The sequence below is a fragment of the Molossus molossus genome, unplaced genomic scaffold (genome assembly GCF_014108415.1).
Source record: "Molossus molossus isolate mMolMol1 unplaced genomic scaffold, mMolMol1.p scaffold_m16_p_5, whole genome shotgun sequence".
NCBI classification, from domain to species: Eukaryota; Metazoa; Chordata; class Mammalia; order Chiroptera; family Molossidae; genus Molossus; species Molossus molossus.
This window is the reverse complement of record NW_023425388.1, coordinates 12,782,786-12,804,295: the sequence shown is the minus strand read 5'-3', so window position 1 is coordinate 12,804,295 and position 21,510 is coordinate 12,782,786. Positions and strand designations below refer to the sequence as shown.

Below are 21,510 nucleotides of genomic sequence, written 5' to 3'. Positions count from 1 at the left end.
GAGAGACCTAGGTTTGGTTCCCGCTCAGGGCACGTACCTGGGCTGCAGTTTGTCCCCGGCCCTGGTCGGTCATGCGGGTGGCAGCCACTCGATGTGTTCCTTTCACGTCGATGTTTCTCTCTCTCTCTCTCTGTTCCTCTCTCTCCCTCCCACTCTACCTGAACAAAAAATGGAAAAATGTCCTCGGGTGAGGATAAAAAAAAAAAGGTTAAAATGGAAAATTTCATGTTATGCATATTTTACCACAAACACAAAAAGTAGTAAAAAGCCAAGATACATCCACACACCTGCAGAATTTGGTTGTTCTTCTCCTGAAGCTGCATAGACAAAGACTCCTTTTCTTTTAGGTGAAGAGACTGTGCTTGCTCACACTCCAGTCTGTTTATCTCCTCTTTTTCATGCGAAGCAGCTTTCTTTTCACATTCAAATTCACCCTGTACAAAGATATGATCAAGAACAAAAAATGCCATTAAATTATAAAATTATGCTTGTTCTATTTCTCTGCTGTTCACTAGCACTTAGTTCATTCAACAAATATGTATTGATCTATAATCTGTGCCAAAAAAAGGTGATCAAAAGGGCTGAATACACTACCCATCGCAAATATACATTCAAATGCACTTAGGAGCCTGGCTGGTGTGGCTCAGTGGTTGAGCATCAACCCATGCACCAAGAGGTCACCGGTTCAATTCCCAGTCAGGGCACATGCCCAAGTTGTGGGACCAATCTCCAGTGGGGGGTGTGCGGGAGGCAGCCAGTCAATGTTCTCTCTCATTGATGTTTCTATCTCTCTCTCCCTCTCCCTTCCTCTCTCTCTAAAATCAATAAAGATAAAATATATATATATTTTTTAATCCTCACTCAAGGATATTTTTACATTCATCTTCAGACAGAGTGGGAGAGAGGGAGGGAGAAAGAGAGAGAGAAACATCAATGTGATAGAGACACACCTATTGGTTGTCACCTGCACAACCCCAACTGGGTCTGGGAGCTAACCGCATCATAGGTACGTGCCCTTGGCTGGAATCAAACCCAGGACTCTTTGGTCCACAGGCCAACGCTCTAACTGTTGAGCCAAACAAGCCAGGGCTATAAGAAATGTTTTTAAAAAATAAATAAGCCCTGGCCGGTTTGGCTCAGCGGTTAGAGCGTCGGCCTGCGGTCTGGAGACCAGGGTTCGGTTCCCACTAAGGGCATGTACCTCGGTTGCAGTTTGTCCCCGGCCCTGGTTGGTCGTGCGGGTGGCAGCCACTCGATGTGTCCCTTTCACATCGATGTTTCTCTCTCTCTCTCTCTCTCTCTCTCTCTCTCTCTCTCTCTCCCTCCCACTCTATCTGTACAAAAAATGGAAAAATGTCCTCAGGTGAGGATGAAAAACAAAACAATTAAAAATAAATAAATAAATAAATAAGCCCTGGCCAGTTTGGTTCAGCAGTTATAGCGTCAGCCTGTGGTCCAGAGAGACCTGGGATCAGTTCCCGCTAAGGGCACGAACCTCGGTTGCAATTTGTCCCCTGCCCTGGTTGGGTCGTGCAGGTGGCAGCCACTCAATGTGTACCTTTCACATCAATGGTTCTCTCTCTCTCTCCCCCACCCCACTCTCTCTGAACAAAAAATGGGAAAATGTCCTCGGGTGAGGATATAAATAAACAAACAAACAAACAAACGCACTTATGATACAGAATATCAGAGAAATAGTTCACTACCTCTCCCAAAAGTTCACATTAAGAAATTCTCCATCAAGGAAGAAGAACGGTCATTGGGGAAAAAAGGGAGACATCTGTAATACTTTCAACAATTAAAAAAAAGGAGCCTGCCCAGTGTGGCTCATTGGTTAAGCGTCGACCCATGCACCAAGAAGTTGCCAGTTCAATTCCCCGTCAGGGCACATGCCCAGGATGTGGGCCCAATCTCCAGTGGGGGGCATGCAGGAGGTGGCCAATTGATGTTCTCTCTCATAGGTGTTTCTATGTCTCTCTTCCTCTCCCTTCCACTCTCCCTAAAATCAATAAAAAAAAAAAAGGGGGGGGGTATCATGATCACCTTGGTCGTTGTATCTCAGTGGTTAGAGTGTCAGCCCATGCACCAAAGTGTCACGGGTTTGATTTCTGGTCAAGAGCACATACCTGGGTTGCAGGTCTGATCCCCAGCCCTACCTGGGGAGTGTGCAGGAGGCAACCAATCTATGTATCTCTCTCACATCGACGTTTCCCTCTCTCTCTCTCCTCGCCTCCCTCCCCATTCTCTCTAAAAATCAGTGGAAAAAATATCCTGAGGTGAGGATTAACAACAAAATAAGAGGCTATCATGATCATCAAAACCCAAAATATTTAGAAATCTAAGTTCTTTTGGTTTTAAAAAAAATAAATCCTGTTTCTTTTTTTAAAAAAATTTTTAAATAAGGTTCACCTAACAAATTAAACTATATATTGAAGTAAGTTATTTCTTGCCCTGGCCAGTATGGCTCAGTTGGTTGAGCGCCATCCCATGCACCAAGGGGTTGCTAGTCTGATTTCCAGTCAGGGCACATGCCCAGGTTGCAGCTTGATGCCAAGTAGGGGGTGTAGAGGAGGCAGATGATCAATGTTTCTCTCTCACATAGATGTTTTTCTCTCTCTCTCTCCTTCCCTCCCTCTCCATTCCTCTCTCTCTAAAATCAATAAAGAAAAGAATGAGAGAAAGTTTTTATTTTTTTAAAAAAACTATAGAGGTTGTACTTTCAGAAATGACAGAATAAAGACCTCCAAAAGTCTACTCCTCTATAAAAGCACTCTTGGGAACACTGGCAAAAACTGCCAAAATGAGCTTTTTCAGGGCTCTGGAAATTCTTATAAGAAAGGCTTGCAACAACCCAGCGTGCTTATTGAAAAAAAAGGCTAACTCTCCATCAGAGCAGCAAGCTTTGGGGTATTCGAACCTGCCCTAATCCCATCAATCCAATCTCGGGGACAGTCTTGAAAACAGCAACCCAGCAATCTTGGTGGGGGCAGGGTACAGTTGGAGTGCCCCCAAAGTGTCACCAAAGCTACTGTCAGTAACTGACCTGTCCAACAGCTCACTGAATAGCTCCATTTTCAGAGTTGGTCTTTATTTGATCTGAGGCAGAGCACACAATCCATTAGTCACAATCAGAAGCAACAGCTTAACATCAGATGGCCTGAGGCTGTGATAACAGTTGGTGCTAAAAGAGGCTGACCTTCCCTGGCCAGTTTGGCTCAGCGGTTAGAGCACTGGCCCAAAGACCCAAAAGTCGCAAGTTCGATTCCTGGTCAGGGGCACATCCCTGGATAGCAGGTTACATCCCTGGCCCTGGTCTGGATGTCTCTCTCTCCCCCACCTCCCAACTCTTATCTAAAAATCAACAGAAAAATATCCTTGGGTGAGAATTTAAAAAAAAAAAAAAAAAGAGGCTTACCAAAAAACTTAAAAGGAAACACTAGAAAATGGATGTCAACCGGGGGCTTTTATTATTATTTTTTAATCCTCACCCAAGCATACTTTTCTATTTATCTTCAGACAGAGGAAGGGAGGGAGAGAGAGAAGCAATTATGTGAGAGACACACACCAACTGGTTGCCTCCCTCATGACCCTGAGCAGGGTCGGGGACGAACCACAACTGAAGTATGTGCCCTTGACCAGAATCAAACCCATGATTCAATGGTCCTCGGGCGGATGCTCTAACCACTGAGCACAACCGTCCATGGCAACAGGGGGCTTTTAAAAGCCCCAACATGCTCCTGAGAATTTAGAAAGCATGTGCATGTGCAGTGCTGTGCACACACCCAGAGAGACCTAAGACCCTGAGCCCTCACCTTCCAGCTCCACAAACACAGAGGTGAAAGCTGAAACAGAGTTGTTAACTACCTGCCAGAGCTCAGATAGCATGATCTAACCAGAGCCCCTCACAACAAAGAGAATTATAAAAGGAACCAAATAGATATTCTGGAGCTCAAAATACAATTACTAAAATGAAAACTTCACTAGAGGAGCTGAGTGGGCAGAAGAATCAGCAAACATGACGACAGGTCAAATGAAATTATTCAGTCTAGGGAAGAGAAAGAAAAAAGAATGACAAAAAGTAAGTAGAGCCTCAAAGGCCTGTGAGACACCATCACAGACCAATATACACACAATGGAAATCCCAAAGGAAAAGAAAGCCAACAGGGCAGAAAAAATACTTGAAAATAAAAGGGTCAAAATCTTCACAAATTTTATGAAAAAATATGAATCTACATATACAAGAAGCTCAATGAATTCCAAGTAGAATAAACTCAAAGATATCCACACCTCAACACATCATAAGCAAATCTTTGTAAAACAAACATACAAGAAACCTTGAAGCAGCAAGAGGGAAGCAACTCAACACAAGGAACCCTCAGTAGATTAACAGCCAGCCATGGCAACGGGGGGCTTTTAAAAGCCCCAATAGCCAGCTGACTTCTTGTTATAATCCAGAGGTCAAGAGGCAGTGAGATTACATATTCAAAGTGTTGAAAGAATAAGACTGTCAACCAAGAATTCTATATGCAGAAAAACATCTTTCTAAAATGAATGAGGAATTAAGCTATTCCAAAATAAATAAGAACTAAGAAAATTCATCACTAATGAATCTGCTCTGAAGAAATACTAAAGGGTCCTGGTCAGTGTGGCTCAGTTGGTTGAGCGGCGTCCCATGAACCAAAAAGTCTCCAGGTCAATTCCCAGTCAGGGTACATACCAGAGTTGTGGGCTCGATCCCCAGTAGGGGACGTGCAGGAGTCGGTTGATGAATTTCTCTCTCACGTCGATGTTTCTCTCTCTCTCTCCATTCCTCTCTTTCTAAAACTAATAAAAACCTATTTTAAAACAAGAAAGAAAGACTAAAGGGTAAAATGAAAGGACAGTAGGCAGCAACTTGAATCCACGTGAAGAAATAAAGGACACTGGTATAAGTACCTATATAGATAAACATTAAAGACAAGATAAATATAGATTTTGTTGATAATTCTTTTTTACTCCTATCTGATTTAAAAGGCAACTGGGTAAAACAATGAGCATAAAATGTATACATATGTACTTTGCACAACAACACTGGCACTAAAGAGGAAGAAATGAAACTATATTTATAGAATAATCTTTTAAACTAGTAATATTAAGTTGGCAAATAAATAACAAACCAGCCGCCAATGAGGCCAAGTCCCTTCCTCGTCTCACCCCGTCAAAGAACTGCAATTCCTAAAGGCAATTGGAAGCTAAGCTAATCACTTATTTTTGAACCTACACTTTGTTTCAGGAAGGGTTTCAAGGAAGTTGACAGATATACAAAGTCTAACTAGACACACAAACTAGGCTGAAGAGCAGCAAACTCAAAGCACCCATCCCAATTATCTACCTGCAAGGAGCACTGAGGACACTGTGTGCCTGTCCTGACCAGTGTGCCCCCAGGCCTGGTGCCGGACCTTGCAGAAGTGCACCATGATGGAGACCAAGACCAGACATGGCAGCATCCTACAGTAGAACATCCATGCAAGACATGCAGGAGCCAGGCAAAGCAGTTTTGAAGATGGGGGCAGGTGTGCCCTTACAACCCGTGCAAGGAGGGTGGCCAAGATACACTCAGGAACGGCTACAGAGAGCACCCAATGTGCGATCTCAAAGGCCCAGTACCCGGGATGACTTTGGACATTGGGCAGGAGTGCATGTCTTCAAGCCACCACCAGACATGACTGGACAGGATCAAAGAAGGTTTGACTCATGAGACTATCCACTCATGAGACCCCTACAGATAATTACTTCTAGTTCCAGACATGCATAAAATTATATTTAATTTGCCATGTTCTAATGGTAAGGCCAAAATAGGAAAAAGATGTTCTTAGGTTTTTCTAAAAATCCTAGAGTTATAGGGAAAATTACATATATATATATCATTAAGAAAACACAATAGACATGCCTGGAGAAGAAAAAAATAAGTAGTACTACACAAAAAAACATCAATTTAGTAATAAAAATAAATTCAACTGATGATGAATTAAAGACATTTAAACTATATCTAAACTGACCACAAATTCTTAATATTTTCAGTAATTGTCATATAAATATTTGTTTGTTTGTTTGTTTACCAAGAAAAGATGAAATTGCCTTGAGCAGTAAGTACTGCTCACACAGACCCTGTCCGGTGTTACCACCAAAGGGAGCGTCCTTCACAGAGGCACATTTCCAAGAAAAGGAAACCGAGCTTACGTTTCCAGAGCACTTTTCTCACAACCACACTCCTAAGGGAGGGAACCTGGAGAGTGATCCAATCACCTCACACACACACATTAAGTAACTCTTCTGAGTGACACTGCTTTTCAAACAGCTGCAAAGATATTTGTAGCACAGATAAAACCTGTTCGCAGAGAAAGAACAGCATGTCCCTGCTATTTTGGGGACGATGATCCTGGCATCCCCAGAAATGCGCAGCAAGGCTTTATGTAATATCTGCGGTAAAGCCTGAGCAAAGACCACAGGAGGAACATGCCACCACCTCTAAGTGTTCACACCAAGTCACGAACCTGAACCTAGTCACGTGTAAGGGTCTGTAGGCATGTTTACAGGGAATAGGAAAACATTAGCTGACACCCCAGGAAGCAACAGAAACAGACCCAGTGCAAATTGGACCCTGTGCAGATCTTGACGTGAGCAACCAGAGGAAGAGACTGAAACTTGGGCTGGATATGGAATGAAATTAAAAAATAACTTGATTTTTTAGGTTAAAATGGATTATAGTTATGTTACAATGGACAGAAAAATAACTTACTTGGTAGAGACAGATAATGAAAACACATGACATCTGGAATTTGCTTCAAATAATTGGGGGTGGTGGGTGCTAATGCACTATGATTGCCACGTATCCCACTGTGTAGCCAGACACAAAGTTTTGCTGAACTGTTCTAGTTCTGTGTATGTTAAAATTTCCTCCAATAAAACGTTAAAATAAAATAGGGGCAGAAGCAGCGTGTCCCATACCCCCATAAGCACACTGCTTTCTTCTGTGAAATAAGCTAGACAAAAAGGTCTTCAAGAGTACCTAACAGTCACATCCTTACTAGTAAAGGGATTACATTCATGAACTGGTACCACAACTGGAAAAAAACTCCCCAAATGCTCTAGGAGCACCAGACAATAGTCAACACAAGTAAAAAAAAAAAATGCTAAGCCAAGAACATAAATGACACACAGTTTCAAAATGCATATGGCTCTTCGTGCCACCAACAGATAAAATGGGACACACTCTTCAGCAGGAGGGTAGTATGTCAAGTGAGCACCACAAAAAGGGAAACAACAGAGTCTGAGACACACTGAGTGTGTCCGCAGGTCTCAGGGCAGTGCCTCAGGAGAAGGGGACAGGTGCCCACACTCATGGTGCTAACCCACCCAGGTACACTGTCTCTGGATCCCGATCTGCAAACCATAGCCGTGCTGTGTGACTGCAGGGCCTGCCACCCAGGTGGGTTCCAGCCCCTTGGACACATGGGGAAGAGTGCCCCCTCACACGGACACTCACAGAACCTGTCGGCACCCCACTGTCACATGCCTTTTACCAGAGCAACTGAACAATGAAGGTGCTGACAGTTTGGTGGCTTCTCCATTTCACAACCTCCATGCTTCCTCCCTGCAGTGAAGCAGCTTCCTGAAAGCTGGGAGACTCTCTGTGATGGCCCCTCAGGATGGCAACTCGAGAGGCTGGGGGACACTGAAGGGACACTAAAGGGGCTGAATGAACACTGAGAGAGTTGAATAGACACTGAAGGGACCTGAGTGGGCTAAGAGGACTAAGAGGGAAATGGGAACACTGAAGAAGCTGAAGGGATACTGAAGGAACAACGAAGGGGCTGAGGAGACACTAAGGGGACACTGAGAGTGCAGAAGGGGTGGTTCATGCTCTTTGAATGCAGTCCAAGCAAGAGGACACTGTGAGAAGACAACTGTGTGATGCCATCAGTAACCTGTGAGCCTCAGCTCTTAGCTGGGGTCTCACCATGTACTTCTCTAAGCTGCCTTAAGGGCATGACTTTCTGTGCAGAGTCCTGTGTCTTCTCCCTTTGAACCTGGGAAACTTACCAAGTGGCCTGATTCAGGGCAACTCAGAGTCCAAGGAGCAAATGTCAGCAAAAATGCCTATACCCAGACTTTTCAACCAAATAAAGGGGGAGGCGAATCTCATTTTTAGGCTTCCCTTTATTTATGCATTCTCCCCTAATACAGTTGTCCCTCACCACTCCATGGTTCGACTTTCGCGGCTTCACTCTGTCACGGTTTTTTGAAATATATTCATTAAAAAATTGACCGAGACAATGACAATGATACAGCGCATGCTCGGTTGTCTGAGTCAATTAGACACCCCTGTATTACAATTAAAATTAAAATTACTGTACATATAGACTGTAGGCCTATGTATTTGAGCACCCCAGGAATCCTTCAATGCCAGGTGAAAATGCTAGAGTCTGGAACGAATTAACCGTGATAAACGAGGGACAACTATACTCATTCTGGGAACTTTCATGTAAACAAACAGTGCAAGTACTAACTTAAGAAGTCAGTCACACATACACACAACTCAGAGCACTGACTGTTAACCTGGGAAACCTAGGCAAATGCCAGGGCCTGGTTTTATGAAGCCAGACATCAGCACACCCTTTTTTAAAACCCCGTAGAAATAGTACTTACAAAACCTTATAACCTTGATCAATTTGTATGTATTCACATGAAATAGCAATTATTTATGGGGCACTATGTACATATATTCTTATCCTCTCATGCCAAGAGAAAGACCAGAAGATACAGGAGACATGAGTATTTCAAATCTAAACACCAGGAAGGGCCTTGGGATGTCCAGCCAGTGTCCTCAGATGGACTCCAGGGGTTTCACAAGCCTACAAGGATGGTATGCAAAATTATATGGGTACACATGTGGATGTGTGCACACGTGGTAAAGACAGGGAGTCCCCCTGCTAGTCAAATGCCATCCAGCACAAATGCAAAGGAAACTGAGGATACAAGCCCCACAGTCAGTCATGAGGTCCCAGCCTCCAAACCCCTCCATGACAGCCACGTGCGTTTCAAGAAGAGTTTCCTTCTGCTTACTTTGTTAGATGCCATCATGACAACAACAGCATAATCTGACATAATGGCTATACATACATACAAACACACACACACAAATATTTTCTGACATACAAAATTTTAAAATCTAAAAAAGAACCAGTCTGTACCAATTCCTAAAAGCACCTGCCCTAAAAAATGTGTTCTGATGCACCCTAGGTCGCCTGCCCTGCACCATCCTCCTCCTTCCTTGCAGTGAGGGTACCTCCACCTCAGCTACTGCTGCCTCCTGCAAGTCCAGACCCAGCTGCCTCGTCATCCCCAGATGCCACAGCATCCCCATGCTACCCCAGTGCCACTGTCAATCTTGCTCTCACAGACCCTGTGAGCCATCAGGAAGCCTTCACAGTACCACCCCCCACCCCGAGCACTGCCCCTGTGCCCTCCCATCCCTACGTTTTCCAAGGGCCATGATCAACTCTTATCTAGACTAATAAGTCACCTTCACCCCTCTTCCATCCAGCCGCCAAATGGCTTTTGAACAGACCCATTTGCTTTGTTGCTGCATGCCAGATAAGGTCAGAGCCCTGCCCTGTAAGAACACCACCTTCTAGGTGCACCCAAGAGGGTCCTGACATCCTAATTCCCCACCCCAAACCCCAAGATCCTAACAAGGTTCAGCAACAACTATACCTCAGAAGGTTTGCAGAAGAGCAGGGCTGGCCCCTGCATCAAAGCACCTCTCTAAGAGCTCCCAGGGAGGCTTCATTCAGTCTGGGAACTGCTATGGGCCCAGGGACGCAACAACAAACAGCAGCGAACAGACAGGACAAGCACAGTCTGCCACACACACTCTGCTGGGAGACAGTGCTGTGGGGCCCAGAGGGGAAGAGCTGGGGGCCAAATCAGTCAGTCAGGGAAAGGCTCATTTAGAAAGTGACTTGATGAAAAGAAGAGAGAGCACAAATTTCCATGCAAGGAACAAGGACAGGTTCAGAGAAGAGTATACCTGGTATATCACAGAAAACAGCAAGGCAGCACATGGCCATGAGAATAAATAGAACAGGAGACAGGATCAGAGGGCACTTATGGTGTGAGTTTGTGGAGAGCCATGCCCCCAATCCGGAAAACAGGTCCTGGGGTTTTAAGATGTTTTATGGGGTACATAGGGCAGGGACCACTGTGCAGAGAAAAGACTATTAAGGGGCTGGTGCCAGGCTCCTTATATAGGCCCTGGATCCCCATTGCAGGTCCATGGCCTGCCCACTAAGCAACCCCACAGGATTCACCAAAGCTCTGATTGTCTACAAGCAGTTCGCACTCTGATGAGAAGCCCCAAGAAGCCTGGTACCCCGTGGGGCCAGAGTCTACCCTCTGTCCATCCCTGAATCTTCTTCTGCTCAAGAAGGGGCCACTCTGCATACTCAGAGCAGCTCACCGACACAGCCCTCTCCTGCAGTGCCTGCTGCTCTACCCACTGCCTCTGCATCTCAGCCACATGCATGTCACCAAGCTCCTACAGGGCTGCTTGGTGCTGCTGTTCCAGAAGCAGGACATCAGCGCGCACCTTGTCCAGGGCCATGCTCTTCTCCTCCAGCAGGCACCTCTGACTGATCAGGGCTGCAGTCAACTCCTCCTGTCAAGAGAGTCCACAGGGCACTGCACCCCACCCACCCCATATCAGCACCCACACCCTATAAATGAAGGCACATGTCCCACCCTGCATGGGGCTGTACCTGAAACAGTCTGCCCCTGGGGGCCTGACATGCTCACCTGGCCCACAAACTAGGCAGAGCAGCCCCATCTACTGTGAGGAGATGAAACCCACAGTGACTCTATACGTTTAGGCCAAATACACGTGTCCTATTCATGAGACACAGGTGTTGCAGTTGTGGAGATTACAAAGGTGGGCACCAGCCCAGGGCACCTGGGTCTTCTCCAGAAATTCCCTTTCATACTAAACTTAAAGTCACTGCTCTTGATACATGACAGAGGATTTAATTTTATGAAGCACCCACAAAGGAAAGCTGAGGCTACGTATGCACAACAGGAGAACCACGTTGAGGCCCTGGAATGCCAGGTTCACAGAGGGGGCCAGCGCAGCCACAAGGAGCACTGTAACCCGGTGAGGTCACATGCACACTTCCCCAGGGTCAGAGAGCCCAAGCCTCCCAAAGAGTCTGTCATCATGTGATCAAAGAAACCCTTAAAACTCACTGTTCTAGGCCTACCTCATGAGAAAACCAAAGTCACCATTAATAAGAATACTGTGAGACACGCAGACACAGGCTTGCACATCTACTGACACACTCACTATGGCACACACTATGGATACACAAGAGTGAAGTAAATCAAGCAGGAACTGGAAGAAACCTGTCCTGAGACAGGGAAAGGACCTGGTCCTCACCTGGTGAGCCCCCCGAAGCTCGGCAGCCAGAACCCTCAAACTCTCGGTGTGTTCAGTGCTTAGTTCAGCTCTCCGGCTTCCCTTTATGGACTCAAGCTCTTCATCATGTTTCCGCTGAAGTTTCTCTAACTCCTGAGTCAAAATCATTTGGTGAGAAGAGTCCTTTTTTTGCAGTTGTTCCTCAAGGTCCCCCCGCAACAGCTCCAGGGCCTGCCTGTGCTCATCCCTGAGGGTCTGAATTTCAGACAGATAACATGACTCCACAGAATCCAGGTGTGACAAATGCCTCATCTCCAGAGCACGGATTTCGGCAGCATGTTTCGCCTGCAGTTCAACTACACGAGCTTCTGAAAGAGTCCACTGTTCTCTCTGGAACACAGCCTTCAGCTCCTCAACATTGGCCTGGTGCTTGGCCTCAAGCTCCATTGTCAGGGACAGAATGTGCTGCTGGTGTCTCTCCTGGAGGAGCTGGAGCTCTCTGGCATGCTTCTCCTGAGCGTCCCGCAGGAGGGCATCTTGTTCTGCAGTGATTTTCTCTGTGATTTCTTTACGTTGTTCTAAAAACCTGAGATGACATGCAAAGTGAACAGACAGCAAAACATGCAGTCATAAAAGCAGCAACCTCTTCACATTTCCTGCAGGAAACACCACGTCTAACGACAAGGTCATCATTCATGGATCTAACTGTCCTTTCTCCTTCTCCCTCTGCCACAAATGGCCTGAGAGCACCACCACTAGGAGTAAGTCAAGTGAAGGGGCCTTTATAAAGCCAGAGGACCCAGAGGCCAGAGCCCAGGCATCCCTGGCACAGCCTGAAGTGGAGGATACAGGACCCATAACAAAGAGTCACATGCATACTCCCGACAGGCAGCACAAAGGAGCAGGCAGGACTGTTACCCACAAGAGAAGGATTTTGACAGGGAAGAGGCAGCAGGACCACTCATAGGAGCCCACAGGGCCGCAAAGAGCATTCAAAAGACCTCAGACCCTCTCTTCAGTTTTCAATTAAGAGATGTCACTTCAAGAGCCACAGGAGGTGCTGGCTGGCAAAAGCAGAGGCAGGAAGATACATTCTCATTAAAGTGCCCAGAATCTCATCAGGAATAGGAAGAAGTCTGGAACTTCTACCAGTGTAGGTTACATCAGTGATGCGACTTAATGAGTTCACAGAAACAACAAGAGCTATGACTGTTTTTATGTGCTGTCTACCAGATTCTGTAAAGCCGTTTCCATGGATTACCCCACTTAGTCTTTCCCTGAGAGCACTCAGTTTTCATGCCTATGTGGTGCGTCAGGATCGACCTCAAGCTCTCAGACCCTAGAGCAGAAGCTCTTGCACCTCACTCATGATGGTGGGGACCAGCTGATACATGAGAAGCAGCAGAACCAACATAATGTCCACTGACCCCAAAACTCATGAAAACCCCAGCCACGACAGGCCAGGTTTGCAGAGTCGGCACTAACAGAGGCAAAGAACCAAACTACATTATAAATCTATTTAAAACCTGGAGGTATACATATTTTATTTATTTTTTTATTTTTTTATCCTCACCTGAGGACAATTTTTCATTTTTTGTTCAGATAGAGTGGAAGGGAGAGAGGAAGAGAGAGAGAGAGAAACAGTCGACATGAAAGGGACATAATGAGTGGATGCCTCCCGCACGACCCAACCAGGGCCAGGGACAAACTGCAATCGAGATACGTGCCCTCAGCAGGAACCGAACCCAGGTCTCTCTGGATCGCAGGCCAACACTCTAACCACTGAACCAAACCGGCCAGGGCGGTATATGTATTTTAGTAAAAATATATTTTAAATATCTATTTAAAAAACACAGAAAACTTATGTGGATGAACTACATTTCTTTATAACAAATGAGGTCTAAAGCTGTGCTAATGAAATTTTAAAATGTGCAAACAGAACAAAAATGATGTGAAAGAAGCATGCACAGTAGCACCCATCAGACTGCACAAGAAGTATCTGAACGTTGTTTCTGTCAGCACGTCTTGTTTACAGAGCTACATGTCCTGTTCTCATTTTAGGGTAAAGACCAAGTGTCCAGGACTCAGGAAGTCACCGAGAGCCCACAACACGTCTTCCCAGAAAATCTGCCTCCCACCCTCAGGCAGGTATCCTGGATCAGGTCTCAAATGGGAACCTGGCAGATGGCTCCATACTAACAAAATGCTACAAGAATGTCACCCACCTGTTCTGGGCCAGCATCTGCTGGAGGGCACAGTCTTCCTTCAGATGGACCGTACGAAGCTCCTGGTCTCGGTCCCGGTCCACAGGGGCCAGACCACTGCTTGGTTCCTGGCTGCACTGCAGAGACTCATCCCCAGCAAGGCCAAGCTCCAGTTGCCACAGGCGGCCCTGCTGCTCCATCAGGGACCCCTCCAGGTCCAGGATCTGGGCTGCCTGCTGATCCTGCAGTTGCTTCATTTCCATTTCTCGAAGCTCAAACTTGTTTATTATTGATTGTTTCTCCAATTCAGTCTGTTCTCTCAGGTCAAGGAGCATCAGAGTTAACTTCTCTTCAGCTTCTCTCTTTAAGGCTTCACCTATACCTTTCCACTCGGCTTCTCTTTCTTTGAGTTCTTGTTTAATTAGCTGAATCTGCTCCTTAGCTTTCCTCAATTCTTCCTGGTGATCTTCAACTAAATTATGTTTTACCTGTAGATAATTTTATTTAAGAGGGAAGAAATTAAAAGAAAATATTACTAATAGCAAAAATCCAAATCCATCTCTGAAGACAGAGAAGCTTCCACAACTTGTAGGCATTATGCTTCTTGTGCTGACGGGAACAGTTTATAAACCTGAAATAGAATAAACCTAAAAACACCTTTTGCTTAAGTAAAAGATGCCCACATCCTGGCACATGGAACCAATAGCTCCTTATGTCTGGAGTCTATAAGACTGGACAAAAACTAACTGAAATGAACACTAAGACAAGGTGGAGGTTTTCTCTGCAGTGCCAAGATCAGCAATAGGGGGAAAATCTGACATGTCACGGGTCTTCTGTCGAGGAAAAGGTCAAGTGGACACCCAACAGAGCAGAACCACCACCAGCAAGAAGATTAAAAGTCTGAGGGAGATGAGAGCGGCAGACAGTATCCTGTGTTCTATGGTCTCTGGACTTGCACAATTTATATTCCAGGATATACAGAAACCTGAGCAAGAGGCTGAAGAGTTAAAACTAATACTTTTAGCCCTGGCCAGTTTGGCTCAGCGGTTGGAGCGTAAGCCTGTAGTCCAGAGAGACCCGTGTTCGGTTCCCACTGAGGGCATGTACCTCGGTTGCAGTTTGTCCCCGGCACTGGTTGGGTTGTGCAGGTGGCAGCCACTTGATGTGTCCCTTTCACATCGATGTTTCTCTCTCTCCCTCCCTCCCTCCCACTCTGTCTGAACAAAAAAATGGAAAAATGTCCTCGGGTGAGGATTAAATAAATAAATAACTGATACTTTTATTTTTTTTATCCTCACCCAAAACATTTTTGCATTTATCTTCAGACAGAGTGGGGGGGGGGGGGGAGAGAGAAAGAGAAACATCGATGTGAGAGAGACACATCAACTGGTTGCCACCCACATGACCCCAACCGGGGCTGGGGACAAACTGCAAGTGAGGTAGTGCCCTTAGTGGGAACTGAACTCGACACTCCGGTCCGTGGGCCGACGCTCTAACCTCTGAGCCAAACCGGCCAGGGGAAAACTACAGTAATACTTTTAAAGGTGTCTTGTGAAATGGAAGGTAAATCAGAAAGCTAAAGGAAGGCAAATATGCTGGTTTGCAAAAAAAAAAAAAGAAACAAAGAAAGTAGGTCAACAAACTACTGAGCATAATCAAAAGAAACTAAAAAAAAAAAAAAAACAGGTATATAAGACTAACCTCAACTCAACTACTTAAGTTATTAAAAATAAAGTTTAGGGCCCTGTTTCTGAGGATGGCAGAGAAGTTCTAATGAGACCAACATTCCCAGAGATAACAACTATAAGCTCTGGATAAAATATAAAAAACTACCTGAAGGCCCAGAGAGCATCCAAAAGAAATGGCACTAGGTGATTTACCGTCTGTGCTATGCTCACAGGAATTCCATGATCTTACTTGTTTAAACAGAGGGTCTGGAAAGTGCATTAGGAGAGAGCCAGAAAGGGAGAGCTGCAAAATCTGAAATAAACCAAACCCTAAACTCAGGCTCATGCCTGACCCACAAGTGTGTGGGCAAACTGGAAAAGACTAAATGAACTGGAAAGCATACTTTAGTCCACCACAAAGAAGGTGGAGTGTGGAGTTTGAATCTAGCCAGGTTAACTTCCTACTGAAACATAAAATCATTACTCTTCAGAGGAACAAACAAAACTCAAGAGTCTCCACAATGTCCAGGATCCAATCCAAAAATAGTTAATATACAAAATAAAAAGGAAATATGACCCATGCTAAGGAGAAAATACAGTCAATGGAGAATAACTCCAAGATAACACAAATATTTAAATTAGAAAACAAAGGTTTTAAAGTAGCTATCTTAACTGCATTTATGAACATAAAGGAAAATGTGGTCATAATGAATAAAATAGGAAATTGTGGGAAATAAAAGAGAAACCAAGGTGCTAACTTAAAGATCAACAGAATTTAACCAATAAAAAGGGGGAAAGATTAGAAAAAAGAACAGAAACAGACCTCAGGAACCAAAATGATATAACATCTATGTTAATGGAATTACAAAAGGAAAAAAAAGAATGAGGCAGAAATAAAAACTGAAGAAAATACTTGATGACAATTTCCCAAATTTGGTGAAAGACATAAACGTACAGAATGTCCTATTATCAAAAGACCACTAGTTCAATAACACAATCATTAAATAAGAAAAGATGAGGTCAATCTAGTATGTGTTTTGGGGTTTTTTTAAGTCTCTGCTGTGACTTTAAAAAATTTTTTTTATAATTGATTTTAGAGAGAAGCAAAGAGAAAGAGAAACATCAATGTGAGAAAGAAACATCAATCAGTTGCCTCCTGCACACACTCTGACCAGGGATCGAACCTGTAACATGGGTATGTACCCGAACCAGAAATGGAACCCGTCACCTTTTAGTGTTTGGGACGATGCTCCAACCAACTGAGCCACACCAATCAGGGATAGTACGCATTTTTTTTTGTTTTGTTTTGTTTTTTATCCTCACCCGAGGACATTTTTCGATATTTTGTTCAGATAGAGCGGGAGGGAGAGAGAGAGAGAGAGAAACATTGACGTGAAAGGGACACATCAAGTAGTTGCTACCTGCATGACCCAACCAGGGCCGGGGACAAACTGCAACCGAGGTACATGCCCTTAGCGGGAATCAAACCTGGGTCTCTCCGGACCGCAGGCCAACGCTCTAACCGCTGAGCCAAACCGGCCAGGGCAGTATATGTTTTTTTAAGGTAACTATTTTTCTCAGAATCCCTGCTGTTTCCTTTTCTCAACTATTTATTATCAATTTCATTTACTAATTTTTATACTGTCATAAGAAAAAAAATGTCAAATGTAATCAAGCCTATGCATTCATAATAAAACGAGCGTGAAACATAAAGAGAAAAATCTTTGAAGGAGCTAAAAGAAAATGACATGTGACATTCAGTGGAATACTGATTTGAACGACTGACTTGTCATCAGAAACGAGGTCGGATGGAACAACATCTTCAAATTCTGAACAAAAACCAGATACCCCAGACTTCTATATACACCAAAAATATTCTTTAAGAATGAAGATGAGCCCTGGCTGGTTTGGCTCAGCGGTTAGAGCGTCAGCCTGCGGTCCCAAGAGACCCGGGTTCGGTTCCCGCTAAGGGCATGTACCTCGGTTGCAGTGTGTCCCCGACCCTGGTTGGGTTGTGCGGGTGGCAACTACTCGATGTGTCCCTTTCACGTCGATGTTTCTCTCTCTCTCTCTCCCTCCCACTCTATCTGAACAAAGTATCAAAAAAAAAAAAAAAAGAATGAAGATGAAATTAAGACTTTTCAGTTAAGAGAAAATATGTGCAGCCCAGTTGGTGTGGCTCAGTGGTTGAGTATCAACTCATGCGCCAAGAGGTCGCTGGTTCTATTCCCAGTCAGGGCACATGCCCAGGTTGTGGGCCAGATCCCCAGTGGGGGGCATGAAGGAGGCTGCCAATTGATGTTCTTTCTCATCAATGTTTCTATCTCTCTCTCCCTCCCCTTCCTCTCTCTCCTAATATCAATAAAGAAAAAAACTAAAAATAAAAAAAAAGAGAGAGAGAAAATATGTGCAGATCTGTACAAGAAATGCTAGTGGGATTCTTCATGCTGAAGGGATCAAACCAGCTGTAACCTCAGATCTTTGGGGAGGAATGAAGAGCACTATAAATGGTAAATATAAGACTATTTTCCCTTAATTACTCTCAAGTACATATGACTGTTAAAAGCAAAACATACTGCAGAATTTAAAACACAGGAAGATTTAATATATATGAAAAGTATAAATGACTCAGAGGAAATGTTAAATGCACCTTATAAGCTTATACATTATAAGCTCTTATATTGTATGTGAAGCGGACTAATGTTAACACTAAGAAGACTGAGGTGTTAACAAATGTCTATTCTAATTCCTAGGGTAACCATTAAAACATAATACAAGAGATGCAACTCAAGACATCGACAGAACATTAAAATCAATTCTAATGAGTATTAAAAAAAATCCAGAAGGCAAAAGAATAAACAGAGAAACAACAACAAAAAACAGACAAAATAAAAGCAGATGGACCCTATAGAAATTAATAGTAAAGTGGAAGCTCTCAGTCCAACCATATCAATAACATGAAAAGGTAACATACTATGCACTCCAATTAAAAGACAGAGTTTGTCAGAATGGATTTTATAAATACCTAACCATATGGTGTCCATATGTGTAATATAATAAAAAGTAAGTATGTGCTCTTTTCCCTCAACTACTGACATAGCTGCTAAAACCCTTGGCATCTTGTGCAGTGCTAAGAGGGTCTTATATGTCATGAGAGGAATGGTGGCTGGGATCCCTGCATGGCTTCAGGATGGGGACTGGTACCCAGAAAGACCACAGTGTGATTAGAGGGCTGGAACTTTTAGCCCCACTCTGACCTACATGGAGGGAAGACAGCTGGAGACTGAGTTCAATCACCGAAGGTCAGAAATTGAATCAATCATGCCTTCATAATGAAAGGTGCACAACAACCCCTAAACAAAGGAGTTGGGAGAGTCTCCGGGCTGGTGAACACATAGCTCTATCCTTGCCTCTATTTTGCTCCACGTCCTCACCAATGCCTTAGTTTGGAGAGAACAACATGTTATCAAACTTGCAGGTACTAATAGCTTCCTGTGAAATCCTGTTTGGGTGGAGAATGAAAATCCAAAAAGGCCTTCACAGAGAAGAACCTGGGGTGACAGCATAGGACCAGAATGACAGAGTGGAAAAAATATGCTCAAGTCAAACACAAGTAGGAAAGACATAAAAGTTCCAGTCACCTTAATTATAATAATCCTACAAGATGATAAAACTTCGCTGCTGTACAATGAGGCCCATCAGTAATTCAGTGGGTCTACGTTTATGTGTTTGTTAGCATACACAGTGGTGCAGCAGCAAACTCATCACTCAGGGTCCAAGCACTGCAAAGCTGCGTGGCTGACAAAAGGAAGAGTCTAGGAGTTTGGGACAACACTGGAGGCACTGGGGGGACAAGGCTTGAAGGTGGTCATGGCTCAAGCCCCTTCCTGCATCTTCTGAAGACATCTAGCCGCTCCCCCAGCCCCGAAGGCCGGTAGAAGGAGCAACAGGAAGCAAAGCTCTGGCCTCAGCAGGGAAGCAGGCTCACTCCAACTGAGGGAAACACTGACCAAACCCACTCCTGGCCATGCTTACATGCTGACTGACATCCTACCTATCCTCTGGCCCAGGCCACTGCTCCAAGATCGCAGTGAAAGTGGCAGTAGTGCCTCGCCACAAGGACTCACAACTCACTTTCTCCAAGTCCTCTTTCAGGCAGAGTTCCCGTTGCAGCTTTTCATGTAAATTTCGGTTTTCTATTTCCAAAAGATTGATTTCTTCCTGGAGCTCCTTCTGAAGCAGTGAGAGTTTAACCTTGTGCTTGATTTCCAAACCCAAGACTATTGTTGCCACTTTGGTCTCCACCTCCACGGTTGGGTCCTGCATACCTGAAGACGTATGTGAGCAACAGTGCCCACCCACAGAGCTACAGGTGGGATGATAGTCTGGCAGTAATGAGGGAAGGACAGTAAACTCTCCTAGCCATCCTGCTCCAATTTAATCCCTTAAATCCAATCATATTTGTTGTAAACAAACACACAAACAGACCACAACGCAATGTAAAGCACCAAAGCAATTCATCCACAAAATACAAAGCAAGCCCTCCTGTAAGTGACGTGTGAAAAGGACAAAATTCAGATTTTATAACCCAACAGATCACTTCTCAATTAACGATTATTAAAATACAACTCTTCTCGATTAAAAACTGGCATACAATTCAACAACAACAAAAAAAAATTCAATTAAAAAATGGGCAGAGGACCTGAATAAACACTTCTCCAAAGAGGACATAAAGATGGCCAACAGACATGAGAAGACATGTCTTGAATCATCAGAGATATGTAAATTAAAACCACCCTCATGCACTGTTGGTGGGAATGCAGACTGGCACAGCCACTATTGAAAAGAGTATGGAGTTTCCTCAAAAAATTAAAAATGCAACTACCTTATGACCCAGAAATTCAATTTCTGGGTGTTTATCCAAAGAAAATCAAAACACTAATTTGAAAAGATATATGCACCCCTATGTTCATTACAGCTTTTTTTTTCACTGTAACCAAGATATGGAAGCAACCCAAGTTGCCAACGATAGATGTATGGATAAAGAAAAAGTGATATATATGTGTGCATATATATATATATATATATATATATATGTAAATATTATTCAACCATAAAAAAGAATAAAATCTTGCTATTTGTGACAGCTTGGATAGATCTGGAGGCTATTATGGTAAGTAAAATAAGTCACGGAGACAATTAAGATATGATTTCCCTTATAGGTAGAATCTGAAGACAAACAAAAAACATAACTGAGCTCATGGATACAGAGAACACACTGGTGACTGCCAGACAGGATGGGAGAAGTGGATGAAGTGGGTCAAAAGGTACAAAATTCCAATTATAAGAAAGTCCTGGGATGTAACATACAGCATGGTGACTTGTGGGGAAAGTTGCTGAGAGTAGATCTAAACAGTTCCATCGCAAGAAAAAAAAATTTGTAACTGTGTGGTGATGCTAACTAGACTTACTGTGGTGATCATTTCATAATATGGACAAATATCAAACCATTATGTTTATTGTCCACCTTAGACAAATTACGTGTCAATTATATGTCAATAAAGCAAAACTGGCCTCTTACCTCATTCTGCTCCAGTTGGAAGCTGAGCTGATCAAGGTCTCTTCTTTCTTTTTCAGAAGTTTCTTCTAAAACCACACTGGATGAACTAAGAGAGAATATACATCCTGAAAACCTTACATATGGCACTTTCACATCTGAATTCTGCTCTGTTCCTGGAATCTGACCACATGCAAGAAAACTCTTCCTGCTCCTTCCATCACAATCCTACTTGCATCAAGGATAGGACACCTATTTGGGTAACGGTGACCACAGTTGGTGATGCAGTGGAGAGGACCCTGGAGCAACACAGATCCTGACTGCCTGCGCCCACCTCCACTGGCCGCACATCATCCGCAGCCTGTCATGCAAGTCGGACTCAGCTCCTAGCTTTAATGTTCTCTTGTTTTGAGTCCCAAACATAAAAATGTATTTCTAGAATATCAGGTTATCTGTCTCCATTGGCATGAAGTCACAGGCAAAACAAGACTTCAGGGGTGGTGAACCCAATACAATCTACAGTTGACTTACATGGAATTGTACACCTGAAACCTATATAATTTTATTAATCAATGTCACCCCAATAAATTCTGTTTAAAAAGTAGAAAATTAGAGCCCTGGCCAGTTTGGCTG

General features: G+C 44.0%; 1 protein-coding gene across 3 annotated transcripts in view; it reads right to left on the bottom strand.

Moving 5' to 3' along the window:
* LOC118617119 (disco-interacting protein 2 homolog A) overlaps window positions 1–21,510 on the bottom strand; it is a 275,837-nt gene that overhangs the window by 235,339 nt on the left and 18,988 nt on the right. For all 3 annotated transcript variants that reach the window (XM_036242743.1, XM_036242746.1, XM_036242747.1), the window contains exons 11-14: window positions 20,902–20,986; window positions 13,675–14,141; window positions 11,471–12,035; window positions 288–434 (exon numbers count right to left, since the gene is read on the bottom strand). In XM_036242743.1, the coding sequence (XP_036098636.1) occupies window positions 288–434; window positions 11,471–12,035; window positions 13,675–14,141; window positions 20,902–20,986 (1,264 nt within the window). The remainder of the gene's footprint in view (window positions 1–287; window positions 435–11,470; window positions 12,036–13,674; window positions 14,142–20,901; window positions 20,987–21,510) is intronic.